Source organism: Zalophus californianus, chromosome 9 (assembly GCF_009762305.2).
Source record: "Zalophus californianus isolate mZalCal1 chromosome 9, mZalCal1.pri.v2, whole genome shotgun sequence".
NCBI classification, from domain to species: domain Eukaryota; kingdom Metazoa; phylum Chordata; class Mammalia; order Carnivora; family Otariidae; genus Zalophus; species Zalophus californianus.
The window spans coordinates 6,129,737-6,154,930 of record NC_045603.1 but is presented as its reverse complement, the minus strand read 5'-3'; the positions used below and the strand labels follow the sequence as shown (position 1 = coordinate 6,154,930).

Genomic DNA, 25,194 nt, shown 5'->3' with positions numbered 1-25,194 from the left:
GGAGACCCCACAAAGCTCCCTTGCCCCTTCCCACATGAGGACACAGGGAGAGGGTGGCCATCTGTGAACCAGGAAGAGGGTCCTTAAAGATACCAAATCTGCCACCCCCTGATCCCGGGTCGCCCCAGCCTCCTAACCGTGAGGTAGGAACTCCTGTCGCGTAAGCCCCCCAGTTGTATTCTGTTACTGCGGTCCTGACGGACCCAGACGGGCACCTGGCAGCCGAACCACCGTCTTCTTCCGTTTCTCCAAGGGGACGTCTTGGTATTTTGGTTTTCTTCAACAATCAAACAGGAAGACAGCTGACACATGGCGCGGGCCGGTGGTTCCGGGGCCTCCACACAGAGAGGGAAGCCGAAGTCACGAAGGTGTACTTTATTGCGGTACAGATCGCGTCGAGGAGCGGACAGGACGCCGGCGGCTCCCCAGGGAGCAAACCAGAGACAAGGCACCCTGCTCTCTACCCCTCAGCTTGGCTGCAGGGAAGGGGCACCTCCCCAGCCGATAGGCGGAGGTTCTGGGCGACAGAGAAGATGGACAGACACATGGATGGGAGGCACGGTCAAGTCCGGTTTTGCTTCTTGGCTTCAAAATGAAATCAAGCTCCCCCCCACCCCACCCCGGGTGGCAAACTCGCCCACCAGCCTGTCAGCTGGGCTTGGGGGCACTGCGGCTACACGAGACACACCGGCATGTGACTCCAAATTTCAGAAAGTTATGGAAATAATAAGAATTTTTATATTTTCTTCCCATCAATGAAAAACTAACAAAAACCCAACATTTTGACTCTAGACTCTGGGGGAAGGTAGCATCTGACGGTAACGTCAAGTTCTCCCTAGAAGCGTCTTCCTCAGCTGCCTGCTGCCTCCGCCACCCCACTTGTCCCCGAGGCCCCAGCCGACGGCAGACGAGGGAAAAAGCTCTGTCGGGGCCGCAGACAGGAGGATGGCCTGCTTCTGCCAAACGGAAAGGCAACAGCAGCCAAAGGCCGCGGCCTTCCTGACTGGGAACTTCACAGGAAGCTTGCTGGTGAAGGCTTTGGTCGAGATTGGGTAACAAGAAGGCTGGGTCTGGGAAGCAGGCTCCCAGGGGTTCTGGGGGGCAAGGGTGCAGGGTGGGACCCTGACACCCCGCCACGGGGCAGACTCGACGCATGGGCAGACACTCTGGAGAAGCAGTCCGCCTGGCCCCGGTTCACGTGTGGGGCCCACAGGTGTTGCTGGGGAATCCTGTTTGTGGGGACACCTCATCGTGCTCCCCAGAACCCGCAACTGCTAACACCCTGGGAAACACAGCAGCCCAGGAACCGGGCTCTCTGGAAAAGCCCTCGGCTGAGCACAGGTGGTGGTGAGGGGAGTGTGCACAGGGGCCTGGCACTCAGCCCTGGGGACACCGTGACTGGCCCTGCTCCTGACCTCGGGGGGAAGAGGACCCTGAGCCCCCGGAGGTGGCGCGGGGACGACAGCTCGAAGGCGAGGCTGTGCCTGAGGGAGGAGGGGAGCAGGCTCTGCAGAAGCAGCTCCGCGAGCTGAGGCTGGAACGGGCTGGCACGCACCACGGAGCCACGAGCACCTAGACCAGGCGGGTGACGTGGCAGTGGCCGGGCTCGTCCAGGTACAGGGTGCTGAAGATGTCATTGAAGAAGCTCGGGTGGTACCTGCAGGCCCGCTCACAGTCCGGGTTGAAGTTCACCTCCAGGATCTGTGGCTGCATCATTCGCTTCCCTGATTGACGGCACAAGAGCACAGGGCATCTCACTCCCGGGTGACTGGCCAGGGCACGAGGTCCCTGGTCCCTTCCCTCCCGAGCTCCCTCCTGCCGCCGCTGCAGCCCGCTGCCCTTCCTGCTGGCTCCGCCCTGAAGGCCGCTGCCCCTAATGGCGTGCCTCCCACACCAGGGCTCGCGGTGAATCTGAGGCAAAGGACCATCTCAGCAGCACTTAGGGCAAGGAACTGGAGATGCCCTCTCTGTCCCCTGGAGGCAGGGGAGGGCTGGATGATGGGCTTTGGGTAAGTGGAGCGGGGTGTGGTCTGGATTATGGGGCAGGGGGAGCCCCCTCACCATCTGGACAGTTGTCCCACTTGAGCATGAGGTCGATGGCATACACAGCCCGGGACGAGGGATAGTCGCAGAGGCCCAGGGGCGGTGGCTTGGCACACGCCACTTGGAACAGCTCCGTGAAGGCCTGGAAGATCTCGGCCTGGGGAAGGGGCAGGCAGGGTTGGGCGCTGCACGGCTCTGAGGCTGGGACCAGCCCCCAGAGCAGCTTCTTCCACGGCCTCACCACCTCTCCGTGAGCGGAACCGCCCCCCCCCCGGCCCACGAGCCGTCCTCCTGCGGTCTCCGTGTCTCCACCCCCGGCCCTCGCCGTCTCCTCTGACACCGGCCCCTGGCTCCTGGCGTCTGACTAGTGCTGAGCTGCCTGGCTCCTGCCTTGGGGCCCCCAGCTCCCCGCTCTGCACCAAGGTGCCCAGAGCAGCAGCGGAAGCACTCTAGGATGCGGAGGCCAGCCTGGGTCTCCAGCTGTGCCCCTGCTGTCCCCTCAGGTCTGCAATTTGTGGGGCAGGTAGGGCCTACTGCCATCTGGCTGTCCGCAGTGCTCCAACCGCCCTCCAGAACACCCCATGAGGCCCAGAGGGGGAGGAGGGCTGAGGCATAAGCCGTCTCCTTCACCGGCCTCGGTGGGAGGAGCGAGACCGTCCCAAGGAGGCCAAGACCCCCCCCCACCCCCACCCCCGGCCCAACGCCAGCCCACGAGGGAAGCCCCGGCCTCTGCCCAGGACTCACCTGGACGTTCTTCCAAGGAAATTCTGGGTACTGCTTCTCAAACTCAGGGATGAACTCATTATAGTGCACCTGCCACAGACACATGGCCCGTCACGCTCTGCCCGGGGGCCTCCTTGGGGCAGGGAGCGGGGAAGCCTGCCCTGCCTTCACGTGGAGGCTCCGGCACTCACCGGGGCCACGTGTCGGCACCCTCAGCCTATCCAGCACCCCCGCCCCTGGGCACGAATGAGAGGCAGGGGATGGAGTCTGAGCTCTGGATCTTACTCTGTGACTCAGGACAAGCAGATTTACTTGTCAGAGCTTCAGTGTGCTCATCTGTGAAATGGGACAATGCTCCCTGCCTGGCACTTATTTACGGGGCTACTCCGAGGCCGGGACAGTGTGCTGGAGACAGAGCCCGGACCCAGGCCTGAGCTCAACGCTCAGCACCGGCTCCAAGTGCCTGAGGACGGCAGGCAAGATCTCCTCGGGCCAAGACTGCGCCTAAAACACACGTGCGCAAGCCGGCAGTAAGCTCAGGTTTCTTCCGGAAAGGCCGAGCCAGGATGGGCTTCCTACGGAGGCCTGATGCTCACATCCTGTTGGCGATGCGTCCCCACACACAGGAGCTTACGGGGAAATGCGACCCTTGGGGTGCCATGCTCACAATATAGGGGGAAGGCATTCAGTTCTCTCAGAAACAACTTCCAACCGTGTCCCAGGGCCCCACTGATGGCTCAGGATCCTAGGGACCGGCCTCCAACGTGGCCCAGGACAAGCAGCAACAGCCAGGCTGGGCGTGCATGTGGGTGCGGCCACTCTGATGGCTCAGTCCACCCTCGAGGACTGCTGAGACACGGGCACAGCGAGGTAGTCCCAGGGGTGGTCAATGCAGCTCGTTTACTAACGGTGAGCACCCGAAGTGACCTAAATGTCTACGAACAGGTGAATGACAACAACATCCCAGGACAAAGACGCCCCCAGCCACATTTAGCAATAAGGACCAATCTATATACGTGATGCTCAGCAAAAAAGAAAGCCATAGAAGGATTTGCTCACCTGGATAGCAATCACACAAAAACATGTATTTAACCTACCTACCTACCTACCTACCTACCTATAAAACCATCACCTGAATAGCTTTGGGATCAAAAGAATCAAGCCGAAAAGAGTCAAAACATGTCTGGAAAGGATAATTACCACATTCAGAAGAACACCCACCTTGTGGGAGGCAGGGGACAGAAGGCCACCTGCAGGCCTTGGGGTGAGCAGGGTGGGTGAGGGGGTGAGCGGCTGTGCCCTACTTCCCACTGGCCTGAACCAGCCACCAACCAGCCAGCAGGTCAGGGGGGACTTTTGGGACGACGCACGAGGCAGCCTCTCCCTCCTCTCCTCCTCCCTCCGCCCAGAGCAGGCTCTGCCCCTGCCCGGGCTAGGCCCACCTGTCGCAGGTGCATTGCTGCCAGCTGGGGTTCGAGGCCCTCAGCTCGGAAGGAGCTTTGCCCTGATGTCCCTTTGCCCAAGGTGCCCAGACTGCAGGGGGGAGCACGGATCCAGGATCCGGCAGGGTCATGGGCCAGCAGCGGCAGCCTGTGCCTCCCACCCCCACCTGCCCTTGTGCTCGGGGGGTGCTGGGCGGAAGGTGGTCTGTGCCTCCAGCGGACACCTGCCCGGCCCCGACTTGCTGCAGGACCTGGGGAGGCCTCGAGCACCTCAGACAGAGCAGAGCGTGTACCTCTCTGAGCTGCGGGGGCTGCCGCTTTGAGATTAACACAGGTACCAGAAGGCAGCTCCTCTGACGGTCTACACAGCCTGCCCAGAAGACAAGCCGATGGGTGTGGGGTCTGGGTCTGTAACTGCCTCCAAGTGAACCTACCTGCTTCAGCACCACTTCCGGGTCATAGTTCATGACGGTGAAATGTTTCTCATAGTCGTCCAAGTCATCGAGTGCGAAGGGCCTGCAGGAGGAGTGCCAGACACAGGAGAGTCCTGAGCATGGCTGCGTCCCAGCAGGGACGGTGCTCCGAGAGACCCTGCCGGATGCCAGTGCCCCCATCGGAGAGGGTGGCCCCGCGGCCCCTCAGAGCTTAGCTCTGGGAAGACACCTGAACAGCCCATCAACGTCATCACGATCCATAACTGCTGGTGCCCATTTGACAGTGACAAGCGCTGCTCACGTCCCCACCCATGGCTGATGCCGGCTGGGTACGAGTTCCCGCCAGGGACCAGATCCGGGCTCAGCGGGACCACCTGCTGGGTGCATGGTGGAGAAGGAGCTCCAGGATGGGCTTTCTGACCCCAAGATAAAGAGGGACCCCATCACTCCCCCCCCACCCCTCCCCCACCTAGCCAGCCTCCCAGTTACCGGTTGGAGAAGCGCAGCCAGAACACGTCATATACGAATAGCCTCAGGGGCTTCACCGACCGCAGAAGCACAACATAGCGGACGTCGAACTTGACCGGCCCCACGTCTTCTCGAAGGAACAAGACAGGATTTTCAATGTATTTGGACACGACCTGGAGGACACAGATGCCGGGTTGCAGGCGGCCCTCCCCTTGCCGTGGCTCGGGGGCACCCTAACCTCACCCCATCTGCATCCGTCCTCCCTGGTGACAGGCTCACACCTGTGGGACAACCAAACACAGTCACCACATCCCGGAGAAACAGGCACGCTCCTGCCCTGGCCCCAGGAGCCCTGAGCCCTGTACTTGGCTCCTTCCTCGTTCTCTTCAAACCCTGTCTAGGCTATGGCAAGTTCTGTATCTTCACCTTCACTTTAGCGGAAGAAAAAGACCCCACCAGGTTTTAGGTTTTGACAACTCCACGCCAGTTCTCAGCCGTAATCCCATCAACCCTTCCCCCGCTGCCTGGAATCCGCTCGGCAGTCATCCCGCTGGCACCCTTTCCTTGACCTCTGCCCAGGTGCCGTGTGTCTTACAATACCCCATCCCCCAACACCACCCCTGACGTGCCCCGTGTCACTACAGCACCGTCTAGGGGCTCCCGGGCCTGGCCTCCTCCCTCCTGCCGGGCCGTCACGCGTGGCGGAGCGGGTGGGGTCCCTGAGGTCAGACACACCTGGCACAGCGCTCCCAGGACGAGGGCCCCCCCCCTCCCCTGGACAGTTACACAGCCCTCCCCTGCTGGCCAGGACACTGGAAGGAGTCAGGGTCAGGGCTTCAGAGACACCCGTGAGCCGAGTGACCCTGCTCACTGCCCACACCAGGACCCACCCCCACGGGGCCTGACAGACACCCGAGTCCCCTTTTGCCCCCCAGTCTCATCAAACAGCCTGTGTGCCCAGAGCCACGAGGCCCACCTTGGGGGTGCTCTCGCGGTGCCGGATGATGCTGTGGAGGCTCCTGGTGATGTGGGTGTCCAGGCTGCGGGCCAGGTTCCAGGGCTTGCAGATCCAGTGGTTGTCCTGGCCCCTGAGAGCACATGAGGTTGGCTAGGCTATGCCCTGCGCCCACCTTCCCGGGACCACGGCAGTCTTAGAAGAGGGGCACCCAACCTCTCCCAGGGAGTAGTGGGAGGTGTCGCAGAGGGAATGTTAGGGGCTGGACCTTGGGGAACAAGGAAGAGCTTGCTTGAGCCCAGACATGGAGACGCCCATGGTGGTCCTGGCAGTGCCCTGTGCTCACGGCTCGTAGCACCGCGGCCGGCACAAGTTAGTGCAAAGCCGAGGAGCGGGCCGGGTGGGGCAGGGCGGGCTGTGGGAGGGTGACAGGTGTAGGAGTCCCACCTCGCAGGGCTCCATGGTGAGGGGGGAGAGGGGGGCCCTTACCGCCTCTCCCGCTGCTGGAAGTAGCTAACAAACTGGGGTAACTCGGTGCGGAGATTGAAGGTGCGGGGCAGCCAGGCCGGGCCCTCGGGGCCCCCCGCCCGGCGTGCGATGGAGGCCAGGCAGTCCTTCACCGTCAGCAGGTTCTCGCAGGGGAACTGGTTCAGCAGCACGTCGGGCCTCTCCTGGCTGAGCCTCCTGTGGGGCCGAGGCAAGTGCACATGGCTCAGGGGTGGCGAGGGGCTCTGGGGCCAGTCCCTGGACCCCCGGCCCGGTAGGGGGGTACTCACCTGTAGTCCTTGAAGTGGGAGAAGTTGTAGAGAATGTCAGCATCCGCCTCGTTCTGGGTGAAGGTGAAGCGTGGGTGCGTGAGGTGGCTGAACACCAGCTGAATGTCTGTGTAGACCCTACAGGAAGAAGTCGGGCTGAGCTGGAACCCCACCCGTGCTCGCCACACCCCTGGGACTCGGGGGCTCCCCATCCTGGGCTGATGTGAAAAAGGATGAGGCCAGGTAGAAACTCCATTCTGCAGTCCTAGGCTCAGGCCGAGGCTGGACGGCCAGGGTCAACCTCACCCTCTCTGCCTGCCTGCTGAGTGTGAGGCAACTAGGATTCTTCTGACCCCAGGGCCCCCACCTCTAAGATGGGATCACAGCCCAACTCACACTTGTCATTGGGGTGACACGGATAGCCTGAGTGTTTCACAGATGCAGGCCTGTCTCCCACATGGAAACAGGGACTGATAGAACCAGCCTCTCGTAGACACGCTAAGAACTCTGCCCTCAGAGAAGGCAGCTGGTGTCCAGGTGCCTGCAGGGGAGCGTGTGGCCAAGATGAGTGCCCTGGACGTGGCCTCGTTCCACACCCGTGCTCACTGCTGCCTGCCCTGCCTGGCCCTCGCTGGCCCCGGGGCAGAGGTGAGGACAGAGCCCGGGAGCCCATCTGCTGGGGGTGGCCGAGGCAGAAGAAGGTAGGAGGGTGGCCCAGGCTGGGACAGTGGTCCAGGGGAGGAGATGAAGTCGACTGCCAGGGGCAGGACTGTGAGCAGGAGGCCAAGACTGAGTGGGCCGCCGTGGGGCCTCTGACCCTGAGGAAGGACGGACTCTGGGCAGTGGGCCTGGGCACCAGGGAGGGCCCCTGGGCTGGAGGGCCGGCCCAGGCTTGGGTGGCCGGCCCAGGCTTGGGTAGCCACAGAGAAGGACTCCCATGGAGGCAAAAACCAGGCTGGGACCCGCCTCTGAGCCTGCTCTGCACCCAGTGGGCACAGCACCGCACGCCCACCTCCTCACCTGCACAACGGGCGTCTGGTTCCACCTGGCATCCAACCTGCCTGGCCTTAGCTCACCCGCCAGCCCCCGGCTGCAGACGCCTGGGAATGGCCCCTCCTGGCAGCCCAGCCACCTCCGTTAGGCGCCCTGCGCATTCACGGTCGGCCCAGGCTCCCTGACCTCAGGAGCAGGCCTGGCTATGTTTTCACCCCAGGACCAGAGGAACCCCCCCGCCCTGCCCTGACAGCATTCTCTCTGTAATCCTAAGACTCTGCCCCTGGCTTCTGTCACTGCCATGCCATCGGGCAACGGCAGGCTTATGGAGCGCCTCCCTGTGCTGGGCACTGTTCTCGGAGCCGTGGGAATTTGGGGGGAGCAAGGAGGCTCATCATGAGCTGAGAAGGGGGCTACGCACTTGAAGATGTGGTCACAGGGATACGCCACCGGACTGATGGCAAGAGGCAGCTTCTCCTTATTTTCCTCCAAAATGGCCTAGAAGGAAAGCACTGCAGGTAGAAACAGAGCTTCAAGACAGGGAGCAAGGGAACACCCACCTCCCCAGTCCTGGCGCATCAGGGGGCACCCCCAGACCCCAGGTACAGCCTTCTGACAGTCACAGCAGTGGCCGGAGCCCTCGGACTACCCCGCCCCGGGATGCTGGGGCTCAAGGCCCGTCAAATGCTGAGCGACCCGTTTGTGTCAAAAGGAAAATGTAAACAGTGTTCTAAATCTCAACACTCTCTCCAAATCACAGGCAGCTGAGGAGGTGTCAAGCCTGTCCCGGGAGGGGGCTGGCGGGTCCTAGCGGAGCCCTGAAGTGCTGTTCCAAGCGTAAGCCGTGTGGTGGTTTAAAACACACCAACAAACACTGTGACACTCCCTTCGAAAGGCATCTCCCCTTGGGTGTAGGCTGGACCGAAGGAGCTGCTTCTAAGGCACAGACACAGGGGAACCCGCTACTTCAGGGAAGGCCCTGCGGCTTTCTCCGTGCTTTCTCTCAGCTCACAGGCTCTAAGAGAAGTCTGCAGCCCTGCGGAAAGGCCACGTGGGTTAGAACTGAGGCCTCCTGCCGACATAGCCGGTGCCACCTTGCCAGGCATGTGAGCGTGCCAGGCGGAAGCCGATCCTCAGCCCCAGCAAGCCTCAGATGATGCGGTCCGGCTGACAGCCTGGCTACGCTTCGAGAGGGGCTCCGAGTCCAAAGCACCCCTATCTCCTGTTCCACAGCAAGTGGGTGAGATGATAAATGTTTGCTGTGTTAGGCTGCTGCCTTGGAGTCATTTCTTATCCCGTGATCGCTTAACTCATACCGGCGACCCCCAGACCCAGAGCACGGGCCCAAGCTGGGCGGGTCAGATGGGGAAAAGCAACCAGGATGCTACGGATAACTAGATTTGGCCTCAACTCCTCTTTCTGGACAGCAGAGACGTCCCGAGGAAAACAACAACAACTAACTTGAATTCCTGAGTGTAAATTCAGCTCAGCTGTCCCAGCTCAGGCCCTCCCTGCCCTGTCTGCTAGAACCACCTCAAGATCAGGAACCCTTTGCCCCTAAGCCATTCTTAACCCTGACTCCTTTGCAGTCACCCATTTACTAAGCAACTACTAGGTGCAACTACTCTACAAGGCTCTGAAACATGCCTCGGACTCAAGACGAGTGATGAGTCTCCTGCATGGATAGTTCAACCGCCACCGGCTTAGATGGAATTCACGGGAAAGGGGCCAGGAGGACCCACCACTACGGCCCAGCCTCTCCCAAACCACAGCACTCAGAGAAACAGCTAACACCCCATGGTTCTTCCCATTCTCACTTGAGCTAACTTGTCCACTCCTTTCCACAGCCCTCCGAGGCACTCAGTGAATGTCTGATGTGCCCATGTGGGCAGGGAAATTTTGACACGGAGGGGTAAAGCTTGTAGCCTCCACCCACAGGCTGTCAGGCCCCCTAGTGTTGCACCCCAGCTCGCCTACCAGCTGTGTGACCTTTGGCAAGTTACTTAACCTTCTGTGGTTTCCTCATCCTCAGTAAAATGAAGACAGAAATAGGACCTGAAGTCCTTTTGTTATAAAGGACTACCGTCAAGCATGCCCATAGGTGCTAACCACAGGCCTCACTCATGGCCTGGTTCCAAACCGGGACCAGCCATTGGGAAGCAGAAGCAGGAGATCAGAGGCAGAGGAGGGAGGAGGGGGGCCCAGGAGTGTTCCCTGTTCAGCCCTGCCTGGTCTGGCAGTGACTATGTTCCCAGAAGCTCTACCATCTCCCTGGCCCGGGGCCTCCCAAACCCTGGCTCCCTAATTTGCCCCCAAGAGGCTGCCACAGATGCAAGTGCCTTTGTTGGGCCAGAACAGCAACACTAATGATGACGTGACTTGCTGAGGGCCTACTGTGTGCTGCAGAATGCACCGGGTGATGCTTGAATAGTGTCTTCACATCCCTGATGAGGAGGAACAGTACTGAGTTGGGATTCATTACCAAGCCTCATGGCCCACACTGTGCCCCTCAGTCTTGGCAAAGAGTCCCCCAAAACGAGGAAGCGCAGCACTGACCACCAGGAACCCCAGCTCCAACCCTCCGACAGCATGGTTCCCAGCCTCAGGCCCGGGGGTCCAGGCTCGGCGCGGGCAACCGAGCCGGGCGGCCACCAGCGGCTCCTGCTCACTCCCTGAGCTCTGAGGCCCTTGTCTCTCAGATGCTCCCAAACTCTTTGCTCCCTCCTACAGTAGCCAGTTGGCATTCAGTAACATGTGGTGACTGAAGAACGTTCCAGAAGCCACCAGGCCAAAAGGCCCCAAGGTCGGAGGCAGACGGTCACACCTGATAGTGCTCATCTGGCGGCTCGGGTGTGGAGGAGCTGACGTCCAGCAGGTCGGCAGGGACCCAGGGCAGCAGCATGCACTTCCGGATCAGAGGGTCAGCCTCTCCGTAGGCAAAGTCCCGGGTCACCTCCTCTGCATCAAGACATGTGGCCCATCAGGGGGCAGCAGGAAAGCAGGGCCTGGGCCCATCCTTCAGGGTGGGTGGTCGTGGCACTTACCGCCCGTGTCCAGGTCCCGCAGGGGCCACAGCAGCGTGTAGGCCACCTGCTGGGGCATGTAGAAGAAGGGTGCAGTGGCAAAGCTAGGTGTGTCCGAGTGCTGGATGCGCGAGCCGAACTCGTCCATGATGTACCACACCGGCACTTTCTCCTCGGCCGTCTGTAGGCAGAGCACACACAGCAACCCGGTTCCACCAGTCCATCTGCCTGCCCCTTTTGTCATGCACCCTCCCATCCGTCCATGCACCCAAATGATGCCCCATCTACACCCAACTCCCAGAGCCTGGAGTGTCTACCACACACATCCCAGTACGCTTAACCTGGGGTCCCTGGGACCATCCTGGGCAGACCAGGACACAGACCAGCAGACTGCAGTGTCACTGCTTGTGTGGGACAGGTGCATGGACTAAAGCCCTCAGTCTAGCAGCTACGTGGATGTGTCTGGCAGGGGAGGGCGAGGGGGGGCTCCCTGGAGGAGGTGACATCTAAGCTGAGACCATGAGAAACAACTTTGGTCTTCTCCCACACTAAAAGCGGTGAGGGGCTGGAGCATGAGGGTGGGTCTGGGGAGGCTGACAGGAAGGATGGCGATGGACACCGAGGACTTGTTCCAAAGGGACACAACTCTTCGGAGGCCAGTGAAGAACCAGAGGCCTTTTGGGGGATGACAGAACATGAAGGCACCAGGAAATAGGCAGCCAGTCATGGGGTCCACGTCTAGGGGTCTGAGAGAGGGTCGTGTCCTGTGAGCTCAAAGGCCCCCAGACACCCGAGTGCCTGGCACCGGCTGGCCCGAGGCAGAGTAACAGGCCCATCATGGAGCCACAGGGAATGAGGGGGGGCCCCAGGAGAGACGTCTGCTCACTTCTGGGGGGGAAGGCCCCTGGGGCTGGGTCTTGGCTCCCCCAGGCTGCCCCCGCTCACCCCGTGGGCCAGCTGGTAGGTCTGGTTGAATCGCCACATCTCCTCCAGCACCAGGTCCTCGGCCTCGGCGCTGGGCAGCTCACCGTGGAACTCGATGCCCATCAGGTTGGCCATGCGGTGCAACAGCCCGGGCACCTGCTGTAGCTGCTGGCGCGCACGCTCCACGCGGCACGTCCAGGCGTGGTCGATGAGGAAGATGCTGCCGGCACAGACCCAGAGCGGGTGTGAGGGGCCCTCAGGGGGCTCTGCCCCAGGAGATGCGGGGGGTGGGGGGAGAGGGGGCCTGCAGCTACGGCCTGGGGGGACTCCTCTCTTCCAGTTTCTGCAAAAACCAACGGGGTCCCTACCTCCTGTCAGGGGGCCGGTATGAGCATCAGAGAAGACAAAACATACAATATGCTGACTGTACACACCAAGTCCTTGTGTTCTTGTTTATAATTATCATCCATCACTGGCACAGTAAGTGCTTTCAACTGCATTTGGACCTGCTGGGCCAGCCCACGCTCCCACCCTGCTACTGCAGGCCCAGCAGGCGCTCGGCAAAAGCAAAAGTTAAGACAGCGGGAAGCCAGCAGCAGGGAGAAGTGCAAGGAGCTGGCACTGGGGGCTCACTTACGCAGGCCTGGGGCTCCGGGGCACTTCCTGGGACACAGCAAGGCCTCTTTGTGGGAGAGGCTGCAACTCCCTGAACATTTGGACCCCTGCAGCCCACGTGCCCAGTCCCTCTGGAAGAGCCCGGGGGTGGGACCGCCGCAGAGGGCCAGGCAGGCATCTGCCCTCCTGCCCCCCAGGGCAGAGCTGCTGGGACACCTTCCAGAGCCCTTCTGGAACTGGAGGCTCTGGACATCCAGGGGTGTGGTTCGCCTGCTGGGCAAAGCGGCCATCACCTCCGTTCCCCTGGGCATCAGCAAATGCTCCAGTTCCTGGGCTGGGTGGCGAAGTCAGCAGCGTTTATTCGACTGTGCTTCTAGTGCTGTACGTTTGCATACTCAAAACAAATGCAGATTTATTCCTGCCCTCGTGCTTAGAGGTTATGACCACGGGATGCCGGATGCGGAGCTTCAAGGTGGGGACACTTGGGCATGACCCTGGACAAATGCTCACGGAGGGTGCTGTACATAGGTGTGGAGAGGGGATGAAGTTGGGGTCTGGCAATCAGGGGAGACTCAAAGCTCTACAGGGAGAAAGGCCCGGGAGGAAATGAAACCAATGCCCAGGGCTCCAAACACAGGACTCCACCCGCGTCCCTTCCTGTGCCTGCCTGGTGGAGGGCTACGTGCTGAAGGCTGCAGAGGGGCAGTGAGCTCCTTGAGGTGGCTGCTGGGCCCACGGCCCCAGAGCAGGTGCACCGAGCTGATGGTGCAAGGTGAGCCTGCAAGTTTTGGAGTCAGAGAGCATGTGGGTGGAGGCGGCTGGCTGGCTACCTGTGTGGCCACTCCCATCCCCTCACAGGGTGCTCTGCACAAGAGGAGGCCAGCCAGTTTCCTCCTCAAGGGTCCCACAAAGTTTGGTAGACGGGCCTGCAGCTCCTCTTGGCCCCTACGAGGCAGGAATCCCAGGGTCCAGTCTTAGCTCTGCCCCGTCTACCCTGTGGCCCTGGTGTCCTTCCCTGAGGAATTAAGCAGACCACACTGCTCACAGGCCAGGCATAAAGCCCTGGGAGAACCGGTCATAGTTTTCAGAGACTGGGATTCAGTAGGACCGGGGGCAGGTCCTCAGGATAGCCCGGGCTCACTGACGCTCCACACCCAGGCTCTCAGCTAGCTGTGTGACTCTGGGCAGGTCCTTCCTGTCTCATCGGCGAAGTCGGAACGCATCACCCCTCTGCTGTGGGGAGGCTGCTCTCAGGTCTGTCTGAAACATGACTCACACGGGAGCGTCATCGGTATCGGGGCCAACCCGACTGTGGGGCCCAGCTGGAACCTCTGGTGGCCACGAGCACCTCTCACAAGGGGCTAAGGGACCGGTGCTTGGGACACAGCAAACACGAGGGCCTGCCACGGCTGCTTCTCCCCAGAGGGGCCATCCCTGGCGAAATCTAACAGGGAGCCCACCCTGACGACCACAGTACGGACCACGGGTGTCGGGCCTGCAGCTCCTACCTGTTGGGGTCGGCCGCCTGGAGCCCGTTCTCGCTGGTCACGATGACCTTGTAGCAGAGCTCGCCGCCGGGGTTGGGCTGCTTCTTCCTCGCTTCCCGGGCCTCCTCGCCCTCACTCTCCTCCTCCACTTCCTGCACTTGCATTATCCCGAACATCTCCCCAGCATCGAACACCTGGGGCCACAGCAGGGGTGTTGGCAGGCTCCCGGGGGGGGGGGGGGGGGGGGGGGGGGGGGGGGGGGGGGGGGGGGGGGGAGGGGCCTGAACTCCAGCCCCATGGAGCGCCACACCCTGGCCTCAAGGGCCAACAAAACCCCTCAGGGGAGGCAGGACCTATTTAGGACCCAACTACCCATCTTACAGGTGGGGAAACTGAGGCTCCTAGAGATCAGCCAGAACTGCAACCTAACCACGGTCACCAGCTATTGTCCGAAGTCCAGCAGCCCAGGGGACCTGCGCTTAGAAAGTGGGGCTGCAGGCATGTGGTAGAGTCCAATCTAACCTAACTCTGGTCAGGTCAGAGGTGAATCTGAAGGTTGGGGTCAACTCCAATTTCACCGAACAGCCAATCCTACACCAGGGCAGAAGCTGAGGCGCCCCAGAAAGAAGGCAGGCGGCCAAAAGCCTCCCACAGCTGCCACGCCAGCCAGGGCAAGAAGCGGTTCGGGCCTGCACAATGTGTGCTCTGTGGCTGGTCTCCTGAAGTGCTGGGTCAGAAAGATAAGGGCAGGGGCGCCTGGGTGGCTCAGTCGTTAAGTGTCTGCCTTCAGCTCAGGTCATGATCCCAGGGTCCTGGGATCGAGCCCCGCATCGGGCTCCCTGCTCAGCGGGAAGCCTGCTTCTCCCTCTCCCACTCCCCCTGCTTGTGTTCCTGCTCTCACTGTCTCTGTCAAATAAATAAACAAAATCTTTAAAAAAAAAAAAAAAAGAAAGATAAGGGCATTGGTCTTTGAGTTTCCTTGCCAACCACACGCAGCTGGTGAAGACGAGCCAGCAAGCCCCCCTCATGCACCACGTGTCTGCCACCAGTTGGCAGGGGGCTTTAGGGCAGATGCTGGAGCCAGGCTGTCACTGGTCACTGAACCGGTCACTGAACCATGCCGTGCCTCAGTTTCCCCATCCCTACAATGGGAACAGCAGAACCGACCTCAGAGGGTTGTGGGAAGGATGAAATGATTAACAGACATCAAAAGCTTGGAAGAACCTAAGCTTGGCAAATGCCGTGTAAGCACCTGCCAGCACCATTAAGCTTCTGAGACTAGCCTCTCCCGGGGGGAAGAAGGCATCCTCCACCTTCCAGGAGAGCGGAGTGTAAATCAATAAAACAGCGTACAGAAAGTCCCTGGCACGAACAGGGACAAAAGCCAGTTCCCCAAAACCCACTTCTCAGGACCCCAACAGAGATGCAAACCAGCCCCCTATTCAGGCACATGCAGCTTTTCTGTGCCAGGCAGGAGGGCTCTCCGGGGCGTGAGGGCGAACCCCTCATGATCTTGCCTAGGGAGCAGACAGCCAAGCAGCACAGTGGAGTAAGGTGGGGCCACGTGGGAGGCCCAGGTCAATGGCGCTGGGGCCTGATGGGAGGTGAGCGTTGAAGCGGGAGAAGATCTGAACACGTGGCTGGGGGCGGCAGTACAAGGACCCCAGGTAGGAGCACAGAAGCTGTGGGTAGGGAAGGCTGTGGAACAGGTGGCGCATGCCAGGGTCCTTGGAAGACAAGGGGAAGCCGCCTCTAGCCGGATTCCCTAAGCAGTCAGAGCTGGGGTGGGAGGGTGTTGGGGTGCTACCTCCCCGCCAGGACAGAGCCGCTCAGAGGACTGGAATTCCCACCCTGAGTTTCAACCCAGAACCCAAATCCCCAAATCATATGGAGGGAAGCGGCACAGTGGGGTAGCCTAAGGCCTGGGGATAGAAGGCCTGCCTTCCCCCAGCTATGAAATGAGGGTGACCACAATCCCTTCATGGAGGGATGGGAAAAGCCCCTAAGGAGGTAACGAAGGGAAGTGGTTTTACAGCTGGGAAGTTCCTGCCAGCAGGGAGAGGTGGAATTTATTTGAAAACACTCCCCATCCTTTCCAACGAAACTGATTTGAGGCAAGGCACCAGGGTCATTGGCCTTGCAGGGAGTTGGAGGGGCCCCATTCCTGTTGGCAGGTGCCCTCCCCTACACCTGGGCCTAGAGCAGCAGTGGCAGGTTTCACTGGGAACAATGGATGTAGGTTTTGGGTCTAGTAAAGTGATGACTCACAGCTCTGCCCATAACCCCTGACGGCAAGAGAAGCTCATGGAAAAATACTGGCGGCCCCCTGATAGAGCTACAGAAGCCAAGGCAGAGGGGACGCTACGTTCTGGTGACTGCCCACCATGTGCCGGCCCTGGCTGATGTCATCTCAGGCTTCCCCACCCAATCCCCACTAAGACGGTGGGAGCTGGGGCCCTGTTCCACCGTCGGTCTTTCCAGACAGGAGACTTCAGCTCAGACGGACCAGTATTGCCCGAATGACGGTTTCCTGCCTACAGAGGCTGGCTGGGCTAGGGCCAGGGTGTTCCCACATCATGAGCCTTTCACCCAGAACGAGGACCCTCTTATCCTAACAAACTGGGGGGGGGGGGTTCCCCAGCACATGCCTGGGACCAGAGCCAAGGGCTCAGGAAACACTGGTGGAACGGAGGGCAAGTCATAAGGGGAAGGAAATTCACAAGAGGTAGGGATGTAGTGAGTGTCACAGATGTGTCTTTTTTTATGGTAACTACGTGTCTGGAGCAGGAGGGTATCTGGTGAACCCCGATTTAACACAGAAAACCTGGCTGAGAAGGTGGGGTCTGTGGAGCGGCTAGGCTTGGGTGACTACCTCTTCCTGGCTCTGGGGCTCCACTCCATTACCTGCCCTGGTCTGTCTTGGCCCTGGGGGCAGCTCCCCACCCAAGAAGAGCCTTTTTCCAACTAAGAAGTCTCCTCTATCTGGCTTGTGAATGTGCTCTGGCTTCAGCACCTGGGCAAACGACCCAAAACCAGGGCCCAGTCATCAGTGAGCACCTGTGGAGAGCCCCACCAGCTAGAGAAGGCTGGTGGGCAGAAGGGAGCTGTCCCCACAAAAGGGCAGAGAATCTAGAAGCATGTAAACCTTGTCTTTAGATCTTTTCCATCTCCCACAACCTCTTTTCTTTGACCTGCAAAATGAGGGTGACCAGGGCTCAAAATCAAATGTTGACACAAGAAAGAATTCTATGACTCGAACAGCTAAAGCCACACAAACTCCTGGGACATCTACTCTCCCTGGAGGAGGCAGTGGCTGAGAGCAAGGGACAGGTTCCCAAGTCTGACAGACTTTGGGAGACTCACTTGCTCTTCCTGTGACTCAGTTTTTTCAACCGCATAATGGGGATGAGAAACCTGTGGGGCTCAGATGTGTGGAGAATTCAGTACAGGTCCCGACACACAACAGGAGGCGCGCACACAGCCCCGGCCCAGCCCCAGGCGCTGGTAGAATCGGGGCCACAGGTACTGGGCTCTTGCTGCCACTCTTAGGCCCCGAACTCTAGAAGCTCCTAAACCGCCAAGGAGACGACGTCTAAGTAGGTCATCATGGCCTTCATGCTCTTCATCAGCCATCCTCTGTCCGTTTCTCCCGCCGCGCCCCAACACGGACACACCCCCAGCGCATCTCCCCCAAGCCTGCCCACCTGGGCAGAGGCTTCTCCCGCCCCGGAACGCGCTTTCTCTACTTCTCCCCCAGACACACTCCCAACCCCGTGAGCCTGCGTCCTCTTGGGGGGCCGCCAGCCTCCCCCACAGCGCATCTGGCCCGTCTTCCCCGCGACGCACCCCAGCGGCTCTCGGCCAGGGGCCCGCCCGCAGCCACACCCTTCCTGGTAGAAGGGTCCAGCGCCGTCCGCGCCCCAACTTTCCCGGCCCCGCTCTGCACCCCGGTCCTCCCGGCCGGCGCCTTGCCTTCCCGCGTCGCCCTAGCCCGCACCTCGTGCTCCAGCTTGTGCAGGAGGCGGCCCCAGTACCGCTCGGGGACCCCGGACGCGCGCAGCGCCAAGCCGTGCAGCGCCGCGAACTCTGCCCGGGCCCGCGCGTCCTCCTCCGGAGTCAGGCCCGGGTCGCGGCGCTCGGCAGGCGGGCTCTCCGACCCCGCGTCGGCGTCCATGGCGCCCACACCAGCGCCAGCGCCGAGTCCCACTCCGCCGCCGCCGCCCGCGGGCCCGGCCTTCACGGCTCGGCCCGCCCGCGCCCGCGCCCGCCCCGCCCTCCTCCCGAGCTCCCCGCGGCTCCCGCCCACCGTTCGCCCGCCCCGCGCCGTAACGCGCGAGCCGCCGGGGGCCTAGCTCCGAGAGCCGGACCGGAGCCCGGAGGCCCGGCCGGCCGAGGGACGCGTGCGCGAGTGCGTGAACGCGCGGGCGTGCGCGGGGGTGCGCGGGCGTGCGGCGCGTCGGGGGCTTGGCGCTGCTGCCATGTGCGCACGCGCGCTGGGTGGGGGCGGTGTTTTCTGTCGCGCGCCGCGGCTTCCCCGGGGGATGCCGGGAGCGAGTTTGTGCAGCGTCCACGCGGTCGGAAGCGGAAGGTACTCCACACACTGTGAACCTGAGGCCAAGAGACAGCGTTGTTCCCGCCATGGACTCACGTTTGACCCCTTTCAGACCCCGGGGATGGGAGGGGATCTCTCATTCTTTTGAACGATTCACCAGATTTAGGTGCTGCAGAGTAGTGGCCCTTGTCAATTTCTGTACATTTGGATTCAAGATGTAAATTTACTCAGTTAAGCCCGGTGGAGTTTCTTATACGTGGAGGTATTGCAAAGGTATTTCTAAGTGCGATTAGCAGAATTTAAAAAACCATGCTTTGAACGTTCTATTTTTCAAGGTCTTCCGAGTTTCATCGTCGTGTTTGCAACTGTGCGATCGTAATTTGCTAGAAAGCGCAAAGGCTGATTTTTTTCTTTTTGGTGCTTCCGTTACTGAATACTTTGATTAAAAGTTTTATTTTTTTATTTCTATTTTTTTTAAAGATTTTATTTATTTGACTTTGACAGAGAGAGATAAGACACAGCGAGAGAGGGAACACAAGCAGGGGGAGTGCGAGAGGGAGAAGCAGGCTCCTGGCTGAGCAGGGCGTCTGATGCGGGGCTCGATCCCAGGATCCTGGGATTATGACCTGAGCCGAAGGCAGACGCCGAACGACTGAGCCACCCAGGCGCCCCTGATTAAAAGTTTTAAATTGTGTTTGGATAAAATGCACCGGTTCCGGGGACTTGTTCCATGCCACTGGGACACGTAACGTTGTTATGCGAGGGTTCACACTGCCAAAGCGCAGTTGGTGAGGGGCACAGGGAAAAAGTTCCTGCCATGCTCAAGTACTTTTTTGTATCTACCATCAGCTTTGTCACGGAAATTTTGTAGTTCAGTTACTCTTAATTATGAAAAAAATGAATTTTGACGACTATGATTTCTAATTCAATTGATATAATTTACAACTTGTTTGGATGAAATTATTAACCACATCCAATTCCAAGTACATTTCTGCTCCCTGGGGTTCTTAATTTACTAAGAACCTTGGTCCCTTTTTGCTGAGTCCATTGAACTTTATTTTTTTTTTTAAGATTTTTTTTATTTATTTGACAGAGGGAGACACGGGGAGAGATGGAAGGGAGGCAGGGGGAGGGGGAGAGGGAGAAGCAGACTCCTGCTGAGCGGGGAGCCCGATGCGGGACTCGATCCCAGGACCCTGGGATCATGACCTGAGCCAAAGGCAGATGCTTAACGACTGAGCCACCCAGGCGCCCCCCCCCATTAAATTTTATATGAGTATTATCGTTGCAAAAAAAATGCATTTTGTGTTCAAATTTTTAACTGAATTTAGCTGAGTGGTATTTTTTTTTTTTTTAAAGATTTTATTTATTTAGGGCGCCTGGGTGGCTCAGATGGTTAAGCGTCTGCCTTCGGCTCAGGTCACGATCCCAGAGTCCTGGGATCGAGTCCCGCATCGGGCTCCCTGCTCCTTGGGAGCCTGCTTCTCCCTCTGCCTCTCTGTCTCTCATGAATAAATAAATAAAATCTTTAAAAAAAAAAAAGATTTTATTTATTTATTTGAGAGAGCACAAGCAGGTGGAGGGGCAGAGGGAGAGGGAGAAGCAGACTCCACACTGAGCAGGGAGCCCAACCTGGGGCTGGATCCCAGGACTCCAGGATCATGACCTGAGCCGAAGGCAGACGCTTAACCAACTGAGCCACCCAGACGCGCTTAGCTGAGTGGCATTCACAATAAGGTTGGTTTTTTACTTTGTGATGTGATATGGGCTGGGAGTGAACGGTCAAGAAAAAATACTTGAGATGTTTTCAGTGCAAAAAGGTGTTTTTATTAAAGCATGGGGATGACCTGTGGGCAGAGGGAGCTGTACTGGGGTTGTGAGGAGCGATTGATTATATACTTTTAAGTTGGGAGGGGAGTTGAGATAAAGGAAGTTTCCATTTCTTTTGCCTTTGTTCTCCTCATCACTTTGGATAGATTTCCAAAAGTTTAATATTGATTCCATTAATTGGATAAAAAAAAAAAAACATCTCACAACATTGATACACATTGGCCTCTTCTGTGGACCAGTCCCTCAGCCGGTAGAGCCAACACACCCACAGTGATGGCTTTGCTTTTCCGTAGGAGGACAAGAAAACTGGGAATTAGAAAAATGAGTCAGGGGCGCCTGCGTGGCTCAGTCGGTTAAGCGGCTACCTTTGCCTCCAGTCATGGTTTCGGGGTCCTGGGATTGAGCCCCACTTCCGGCTTCCTGCTCCATGGGGAGTCTGCTTCTCCCTCTCCCCCCTCCCACTGCTCATGCTCTCTGTCTCTCAAATAAATAAATAAAATCTTAATAAAAAATGTTAGAAAAATGAGTGAAATGAGTGTAGAAAAAGTCATTTGATCTAAACGAAGTCAGTGACTTGAGTGACATGTCAACTCACTTCTGCAGCTGCACTTTTTTTTTTTAAGATCTTATTTATTTATTTGAGAGCGAGAATGAGAGAGAGAGAGAGAGAGAGAGAGCATGGGAGGGGGGAGGGTCAAAGGGAGAAGCAGACTCTCTGCCGAGCAGGGAGCCCGATGCGGGACTCGATCCCGGGACTCCGGGATCATGACCTGAGCCGAAGGCAGTCGCTTAACCAACTGAGCCACCCAGGTGCCCAGCAGCTGCACTTGTTAACCCATTTCTGGACGCAGTCTTTGAAAATACTAACTTTTGAAATAGATGTGATGCTTCTGAGTCAGAATTGTGTCGTCTGGTGTGACTTGTGGCTCGTGACACCTCTTCAGCCCCCATGGTAGAAGGTCAAATCTAACAAATATCTTGTGGAAGTTTCAATTTCATAATCCACTTTGAGAAATGGAGATTCAGAACTGAATTTTAAATAAAATGTGGACTCCATTTTTGTAAGTGACTTGGTCCAGAAAAGATGTATTGTCCAGTAAGAACAAAATACAAATAAAAAACTTCTACCATACAAGGGCCAATCTACTGCAGCAAAAGTGTTCAGACTTGTCTGCATAGCCCAGAGCAGGACGATTCAGCCTCTCTTTCCCACACACATCTCATGTATACCTACCCTGTAATTTTCCCCAAGGCCTCATGCACCTTGCAGGCTAAAGAATAGTGCACAAATCAGGTGGTAGGTAGACGGGTTGGCAGGACCTCACTGTGAAGATTTAGTACATAAGAATATTATATCGTAACTCGGTAAGAATTATTACCTACTTCACTGACTTGATCATCACGAATAACAACTGTGATATTATTTATCATGCATTATAGTCATGCCTATGTAGATAGCATATGTCAAACTTACAATAATTATTTTATTATGAGCAACCATACGTTGCACTAGCTGAAAACCTACTTGTCCTGACACCTCCATCTTCCTCTCCTCTATATCGGTCTGGGGTTTATCCACTCCAAGGGACAGTAAATCCAACCGGGACTGGCTTAGGGATAAAGGGTATTTACTGGCTCACACCATGTTATGGACTGAATGTTTATATCTCCCCAAATTCATATGTTTTAGTCCTAACCCCCCAGTGAGACCATATTTGGAGAAAGGGCCTGTGAGGAGGTGATAAAAGTTAAATGAGGTCATAGGAGTTGGGTCCTAATCCGATAAGGCTGATGCCTTTACAAGAAAAGGAATGGATATCAGAACACGGTCTCTGCCAAGTGAAGACACAGCAAGAAGCCAGGAAGAGAACTGTCACTAAGAACCAAATGGGTTGGCCCCTTGATCTTGGACTTTCCAGCCTCAAGAACATAAATTTCTGTAGTTTACGCTATGTGGTCTGTGGCATTTTGTTATGGCAGCCAGAACTACTACTAAGATGGGCGTTCATGTGGGTTTCAGGTCCAGCTTGATCGAGGGGCACACAAGCATCACAAGGATCCAGCTCTGCTCTTGTGTGCACTGGCTTTCCTCTCTGATAGGCTGTCCCCTTGGAGTCACAAAATAGCTGCAACAGCCCTGGCCTGCTTCCTCTCAAGAGGTCACTCCCACTGGGAAAGGGATTCTGAGTGTCTATGTTTCTCTTGCAAAATAATTGGGTCCTATGAACATCCCTAACCCATCCCTCTGACAGGGCAGGCCTGTTTTGCATTCTCTTCCCCAAATGCAAACCCAATGGTATCAGGTCTCCACTTGAAATCTCGCATTGGGAGATCTTGAAATCTCCCAGTGCCCAGGAGTAAAAGCCTAGCCCTTCATGGGGCCTCCAAGGCCCTGCTGGCCTCTCCAACCTCCTCTTAGCACATCCTCCCTCCCTCTTTGAGTCCTGCCACTTGGCCATCTCCAGCCCTTGCAGGGGGTCACACAGGCTCTGTCTCAGGGGTTATGCTGTTCCTTCTGCCTGTCAGCCCTTGCCCTCTGCTCCCCTCCTTAATTCCAACTCATTTTTTGGGGTCTCAGCTGAGGTGGTGCCCCCTTAAGGAGCCACTGAATATGCAATTTGATCGACATCAACTCCTGTCTCTACTTCCCTCGCCCCCAGGAAAAAAGGAGAGAAAGAGAGAGGAAAAAGGGATTTCTATCCAGAAAATCGCAAGCCCAGGGTGACCTTTTGCTTGTAGTAGAAAATGTGTTCTTCATACACCCTGGAACCTAAACCCAACTTCACCTGTTGCTCAACCCAGGAGGCACCGGTTGGCTTCCAAGTGGGGGAGAGAGCTGCAGGCTGAGGAGGCTGCAGGCTGGTCTCCAGGCTGGCAGCCTCCTAAGGAAATGTGTTCAAACCCACGCTTTCCCTTTGCTAGCCTCTAAAATACTGAATGCACCTACCATGAGAGTTACGTGGTCAAGCAACAACAGTGCTGCGCATTTCCGCATCATAGTCCCTTCCATCTCCTGGAAGGAAGTCCTTGCGCTGGAGGGCATGTTGGTTCCGTCCATGCTTTAGAAAATTCTTTCCTCACGTGTGTCCATGTTTACAGACACAATAGGTTATTTAGTTCTGCTTGCTTTTGAGATTAAAGATACAATGTGATGTTCTCCCGAAGCTTTCATTTCACTCCACATTGTGATGTTTTATTTTGTCTTGTTTGGATCTGAACTGTTTTTGTTCCCATCTTAGACACTAACCAATTCTCCACCTCTCTGTGATTCAATTTGATTTCTGACAATGTCTACCTGGGATCAGCACAGATCCCACAAGTTAAGGGCTCAGACCTCAAGACGGCACCCCCCTTGAGACACCCGACATGTCCCAGGTTGTCAGCTGTGGTTCTCACCAACCTGATATAAATTCAGGGGGTGCCCATGACTTCCTCCTTGGGTCTGATGATTTGCTAGAATGGCTCACTGAACTCAGTAAAGTGTTTTACTTACTATTACTGGCTTATTATAAAGGATGCAACTCAGGAACAGCCAGATGGAAGAGATGCATAAGGCAGAGTCCAGGGTACCTGGGTGGCTCAGTCGGTTAGGCATCTGCCTTCAGCTCAGGTCATGATCCCGGGTCCTGGGATCGAGTCCCGTGTCGGGTTCCCCGCTCAGCGGGGAGCCTGCCTCTCCCTCTCCCTCTGCTGCTCCTTCTGCTTCTGCACTCTCGCTTGTGCTCTCTCTCAAATAAATGAATAAAATCTTAAAAAAAAAAAAAGGCAGAGTCTCTGTTGCGAAAGGGGTGTGTGCCATCCTCACAGCACCTTCACGCATTCACTAACCTGGAAGCTCTCCGAACTTCACTTTGTGGGGGTGTTTCATAGAGATTTCATTACATAACCGCCAATGATTTAATCATTGGCCATAGGTCAGGGGATGGAGCTAGAAGGTCCAATCCTCTAACTATGCCTTGGTCTTTCTGGGAACCATCCCCACCCTGGAGCTATGGGCGCCCAGCCCCCAGTCCTTCACTGGTACCCAAAAGACATCATTCTGGAGACTTCCACGGGTTTTAGAAGCTGTGTGCCATGAACTGGGATAAAGACCAAATACCTATTGCTTATTGTATCAGAGAACGAATTCACATTCCATGACATTCACCCTTTAAAGAATACAATTCCGTGTTTTTTGAGTGTGTTCATTCGCAAGGTTGCGTGGTATGCAAACATCACCATGGTCTAGCTCCAGAACTCATCCATCACATGAAAATGAAACTCTCCACCCCTCCCAGCTTTTGGCAGCCACTGATCCACTTTTGTCTCTAGGGATTTGCCAGTTCTGGATGCTCATACAAATGGAACCACACAGAATTTGACTTTTTGAGACTGGCTTCTTTAATTGAGCATTTTATTTGCAAAGTTCATTCATAATTTAGCGTGGATCAGTATGTCATTTCTTTACATGGCTGAATACTATCCCATTGTGTGGGTTTCCCACATTTTGTTTGTGTGTAGAGAAGTTGATGGACATTTGGGCTGTTTCTACGTTCTGGCTGTTTTTTTAAAAATTTAATTAATTAATTAATTTTACTTTTTGGCTGTTATGGGTAACACTGCTGTGAACATTCATGTACACATTTTTGTGTCAACATATTTGTTTTCTTAGATGTACACACCTAGGCCTGGAATTGCTGGGTCATAGATTAAGTTTACTATTTGAGGACCTGCCAAATTGTTTTTGCACTTCTTTTGTTAAACTTATTCCTAAGTAGGTTATCCTTTTTTTGATGCTATTGTAAATGGATTTTTTTTTAAAACTAGGCGCCATGCCAGGTGTGGAGCCCAATGCGGGGCTTGAACTCCCAACCCTGAGATCAAGACCCGGGCTGAGATCAAGAGTCAGACGCTTAACCCACTGAGAGATATCCAGGTGCCCCTAAATGGATTTTTTTCTTAATTTCATTT

General features: G+C 56.9%; 1 protein-coding gene across 1 annotated transcript; it reads right to left on the bottom strand.

The window, feature by feature from the left end:
* Positions 1-360: 360 nt before the first annotated feature.
* On the bottom strand, positions 361-18,195 carry TTLL12 (tubulin tyrosine ligase like 12). Its single transcript, XM_027594578.2, has 14 exons — positions 17,860-18,195; positions 13,884-14,056; positions 11,782-11,980; positions 10,858-11,017; positions 10,638-10,771; positions 8,235-8,311; positions 6,842-6,958; positions 6,555-6,749; positions 6,087-6,198; positions 5,132-5,283; positions 4,643-4,724; positions 2,788-2,856; positions 2,062-2,200; positions 361-1,724 (listed from the first exon to the last, which is right to left on the bottom strand). Exons 1-14 carry the CDS (start codon positions 18,034-18,036, stop codon positions 1,573-1,575), a joined length of 1,938 nt encoding a protein of 645 aa, XP_027450379.1. The 5' UTR covers positions 18,037-18,195; the 3' UTR covers positions 361-1,572.
* Between the last annotated feature and the right edge of the window lie 6,999 nt (positions 18,196-25,194).

Coding starts and splice junctions, on each gene's coding strand:
- TTLL12 (XM_027594578.2), bottom strand. CDS start 18,036: ATGGACGCCGACGCGGGGTCGGAGAGCCCGCCTGCCGAGCGCCGCGAC. Junction 11,981..13,883: donor CAGGCGGCCGACCCCAACAG/GTAGGAGCTGCA, acceptor CTGTGCCGGCAG/CATCTTCCTCATCGACCACG. Junction 11,018..11,781: donor CCTACCAGCTGGCCCACGGG/GTGAGCGGGGGC, acceptor CTCTGCCTACAG/ACGGCCGAGGAGAAAGTGCC.